This window comes from Priapulus caudatus, unplaced genomic scaffold (genome assembly GCF_000485595.1).
Source record: "Priapulus caudatus unplaced genomic scaffold, Priapulus_caudatus-5.0.1 Scaffold300, whole genome shotgun sequence".
Taxonomy (NCBI): domain Eukaryota; kingdom Metazoa; phylum Priapulida; class Priapulimorpha; order Priapulimorphida; family Priapulidae; genus Priapulus; species Priapulus caudatus.
The window spans coordinates 80497-85473 of record NW_014577361.1 but is presented as its reverse complement, the minus strand read 5'-3'; the positions used below and the strand labels follow the sequence as shown (position 1 = coordinate 85473).

At 40.3% G+C, this 4977-nt stretch overlaps 1 protein-coding gene across 1 annotated transcript in view; it reads right to left on the bottom strand.

Annotated features, from left to right (window-relative positions):
* LOC106808729 (formin-J-like) overlaps positions 1–4977 on the bottom strand; it is a 46747-nt gene that overhangs the window by 10750 nt on the left and 31020 nt on the right. Inside the window, exons 8-12 of the mRNA XM_014811561.1 lie at positions 4109–4452; positions 3642–3703; positions 1723–1825; positions 805–890; positions 225–325 (exon numbers count right to left, since the gene is read on the bottom strand). Coding sequence (XP_014667047.1) covers positions 225–325; positions 805–890; positions 1723–1825; positions 3642–3703; positions 4109–4452 — 696 coding nt within the window. The remainder of the gene's footprint in view (positions 1–224; positions 326–804; positions 891–1722; positions 1826–3641; positions 3704–4108; positions 4453–4977) is intronic.

Below are 4977 nucleotides of genomic sequence, written 5' to 3'. Positions count from 1 at the left end.
AGATAGATAGATAGATAGATAGATAGATAGATAGATAGATAGATAGATAGATAGATAGATAGATAGATAGATAGATAGATAGATAGATAGATAGATAGAAGTAAAAACACACGGACACCCATGAAGTATATAGAAAATTATAGAAATATAGAATAAGGTGTCAATATATACTATATACTATATAAAAATTAAAAATAAAATAATATGCGTAACCATGGTGATACCTTCAGCGGCCATGGCGATGGAGTCGATAGCAGGTTTTACGTAATCGAGGTTCGTGTCAAACTCCTCACGCACTAACATGCACTCAATGCGCAATTTGTAACTGAAAACATTTCATTGCAGATATGTTACCCCATGGGGTCATAGTACCAATACCATATAAGCTATGTTTCGCAAAAGAAACCATGTTAAATGGTTTATTATATAAATACTATATAGCGATACGATGTAGAACTTTATAGCTCATAATAAGGCTTTTAGTTGATGTTATGTGATGTTGTCGTATTTGCTAACTATTTGATAAGGATTCATTATATTTATAACTGTTTGATAACGACTCGATTATATTAGCCCCAGGCACCCATGAGCGCTAATAGATTAACTAATACGGTATGATTCATAGAGAGAGAGAGAAAGAGAGAGAGAGAGAGAGAGAGAGAGAGAGACAGAGATTACGACTTTTTACCAAAATCATTACTGAACATTGCCACTAAAGGGTACAATAGTTTCACATTTTATACACACGTAAAGGTAGATTAATGTTCATAACACGCGACTTCCCATCCTTCAGTATTTACTCACTTTGGCATCTTTATGAGTTGCATGATAAATTTCTCGGCTGCTCCAAGCTTACACTCATCACCGTCGTATGATCGTAGCATCCCAATCTGCAACCATTTCACATCATCTAGGATTTTTCACGTTCACAATCTACATGTATGCTCTCACAGAGAGTAGAGTATGAGGAACAGCGTTCTTGCTAGCTACACCAAACTCGTGTAAGTTGTATGTTACATAGTTATGCGTTTCAATCTTCGGAATTTTACTAAATCACCCAAAGCTATATGCAATAAACGAGTTGCACTTGCATTATATCCCTCGTTACACACATGGCATGCAGTCGCGTGTACCAAACACGCGCGGGAGTAAGAACAAGAAGAAATATCCAATTTCACCGTTGAAACTTGTTTGTAATGCAAGTTTGGAGTAATTACAAAAAACGCCTAATTTACCCTTGGATCAAACCTAAAATTTACAACCAGTGTGATCATGCTGCAACATTAGTGCTGACTGGGTGCATATATGCATACACCATGTACCAGTACATCTGGTATAGTTTGTTAAAGTAGTTAGTAAAAGTTCTCAACACGTGTTTCTGAAGTAAAATAAGAAAACTGCGCACGTATCATAAATACAGTTTGTTTAGTTTACCTACTGTCATTAATCTGTGTGTATTGTAATATACACAGCATCAGGACAGCGTGAAATACAACCATGCACCCATGCCCATATATGTAAACGGCATTTGGTATTACTAAATAACACCAATAACAAAATCACTCAAATAGTATAATACTCAATAACAATGTGATTATTATTGTTCACAATTATCACAATATCTTGTATCGTACAACAATACGTCATTACAACAATAAATATGCGAGTGTAATAATAGCTAGCCGATGTAACATTAGCTGCTGAGTTAGTTAATATTATTACCTCGTCAGACTCCGGCATGATCTTAACTAGTCCCTTCAGCTTCTCGACACCTATCGTCTGACTGTCACCACTCTTCAGCAAAGTTAGCAGCTCATCCTGTCCGCTGTTTTAATACGAATAAACGAATTAATAAACGTATTATACACTATGATTAAATTATGTAAAATATAAATATATAAGTTGCACGTAACGCCGTGCCCTATTGTTTTCATCCTGGAGCCACCATAATTAGACTATTGACAATGCTTTGCATGACTTGCATCCAATTATATTATAACGTTACGTAATTTTACGTTACGTTAGAGTACGTTACGTTACATTACGCTACATTACGTCACGGTACGCTATGCCGAGTTACGTCACGTTACGTCACATTACATTACAATCAATGCATATACGAGCAGAGCATTACTAGAACTAGTGCGAACGAGTAAATTATGGAGGGAAAAGCAAGAGAAGGTCACAAGCGACGATATTCGTCTCCAACAAGGACACGCTATATCAGCGTATATAGTTTAGATGATATCGTAACATTCTAATTATGGTAAGAGCACGGACGGTGACAATATTAGTCATAGCGATGAGTCACGTTTGCACTCACAAAGTCAACCACGGTACGTGCGCGCGTGCGTACGTGCGTGCATGCGTGTCTGTGTGTTATGTGATTGTATGTCTGATTGTGTGCGCATGTGCGCGCGTGTGTGTGCGTCTGTGCGAGGGCGTGTGTGCGGGAGAGTGCGTGTACACGAACGATTCTGATTTACATCACTCAAGTGAAATTCTCGTAGATATCGCTGTGTAGAGGGGGAGACTACGGTTGCTGAGCGCAAAGCCCACTTGCTCGCATGAGCTTGCGAGATGTGACCAAACCAAAATAGAATTCCACTAAAGATATCGAGTTTTTTATTTCGATATAATTTTAAACGTTCCGCGCGGCAGGCTGTGCGTGACTATCATGGTATATTACTGTTTTATCAGACTGGTTTATGTGAGGGGTTGAAAATCAGCGCCTCCCGTCGGTCTATCAAAAGCTAATCCTACGTGATCACGCTGTGAAAGGCTTTCATTATTAGTATGAAAGGCGTTGCAGCGTGGCTGAAGGGAAATTCAACGCGAAGAGCCGAGAAGAGCAACGCCCGTGTATTTTAAAAACGCGCCCCACCTGTGTTGCCTTGTCCCTATACTGTCCCACGGAACAGTAAATTAATTATCATTAATTATTATCATTATCATTAATTATCATCGAGATCCGCTTAAAAGTTACGAAATAAAACGAGGACAGCCATGCGATTACGATCATTTCATTTTGTCTAGCGTTTTTTCTCTTTCATTTTCTACGTTTGGCGATGCAGCAATTGTAAGGGGCAGTTGATGGGAACCAGGAAGACAGGTTTATTTTGATTCCGTTATGGCGCGTGCGGGCATACCTGATCGTATTACAATGGTGCACGTTACAAAAACACCAAGATTACAAGATTTCAGTTATCCTCAGTTTGTTCCCGTGGGCAGAAAAGACGTGGAAATGGTTTGAAATTCTAATGCAAAACCGTTACAATTGAAGAGTAATCGTAAAGGAAAATTTGGTATGTGTTTAGCTTTACGTGTGAATCACATTTCCGCGTGATAACAGTATATCAAGTTGTAATGAGTTCTTGATAGGATGAGGAGTATAATAATACATTTACATAAAAATACAATGCATTAAAAAATACAAATATATACAAAAAATGTATTATATACAAGTGCACAATATACAAAACAATGAATTATACTAACCACAATGCATTATTCTATTTCTTTAATACGTGTAAAACACAAAATGTGATTGGGATCTATTTGGCAATACGTAATAACTGGGACAGCATTAGTGTACATATGTGCATTGGTGTATGTAGCTGCAGCTAGTAGCTAGTACTTACCCACGAAATTGCTTGAGATAGATATTGATATTTAAGCTCCTCCTGTTGTCCAACAAGCATACCTGCAACGAAAACACCGATCTGGTAGTAAATCTATAGTTATTGAAATTTATGTTTTTATACATGTTATATGGTAAACCCATATGGTTGAGTTATGAAAAAGCGCTGCCTAGGCGATACTATATTTAATAATATCTAAGGATATAATTTCATATAAGAACCACGTATTTGATATCTTCTTATCCCGATCATATATTATTGTGAATATCATCAAATCTAATTTATATGCGTGATACTGTAATTCAAGTTTCAAAATGCTCAAGTGTTTTGTGTTTGGAAAATTTAATAGTGTTAATTGTTAGTTCTGGTTTCAACAACTTCTTCTTTCAGCTATTTGTTCTAGTTCTGGGTTTTCTAGCTGTTCTATATTTAGTCATTATATCGAACTATCCATGTATCTAACTCACCTCAACTGAATCAGGGCGTTTCTTTCTATCCGACTGTTCGCCGCTATTGTTTCGTTTTGATTTATTCCTAGACGTGTCGTTTCGACAGAACAATTCCTCCATCGCATCATAGTCGAAGTTCACGCTCTTGTTGTTCTTCCCAACCACACTCCACAGGTTGTTCCCGCTTAATACCTTCTCTGGCGTGATCCGTCCCCAGTTGAACGTCCGCATTTTGTTCTTCGGTTTCGGCGTGTTCTGCTGAGGTAATTTCACAACGTCCGGCGTGTCGAATTTTGATGTTCTACGGAGAACGGCGCTGCCCGGAGTGCCACCAGGGGGCGGGGGAGGGGGAGGTCGAAGTTACGGCGACTGCGTGTGGGCGTCTGCGGTGCCATGTTATCGTCAGTTGTATCTCTAAGACGATCGGTTCGATGTCCGAATAAATTCCGGGAGTTCCGAGTCGATGCAACATCCGTCCGGGTGCTACCCCTTCCTTCTCCGTTTTCCTTCCTCCTCCTTTTCCGCCTCCTTCAACCCCTTCGCCTCCTACATCTTCTTCTCCTACCCCTCCCCCTTCGCCTCCTACTCCTTCTCCTCCTACCCCTCCCCTTTCGCCTCCTACATCTTCTTCTCCTACCCCTCCCCCTTCGCCTCCTACTCCTTCTCCTCCTACCCCTCCCCTTTCGCCTCCTACATCTTCTCCTCCTACCCCTCCCCCTTCGCCTCCTACTCCTTCTCCTCCTACCCCTCCCCTTTCGCCTCCTACATCTTCTCCTCCTACCCCTCCCCCTTCGCCTCCTACTCCTTCTCCTCCTACCCCTCCCCTTTCGCCTCCTACTCCTTCTCCTCCTACCCCTCCCCCTTCGCCTTCTACTCCTTCTCCTCCG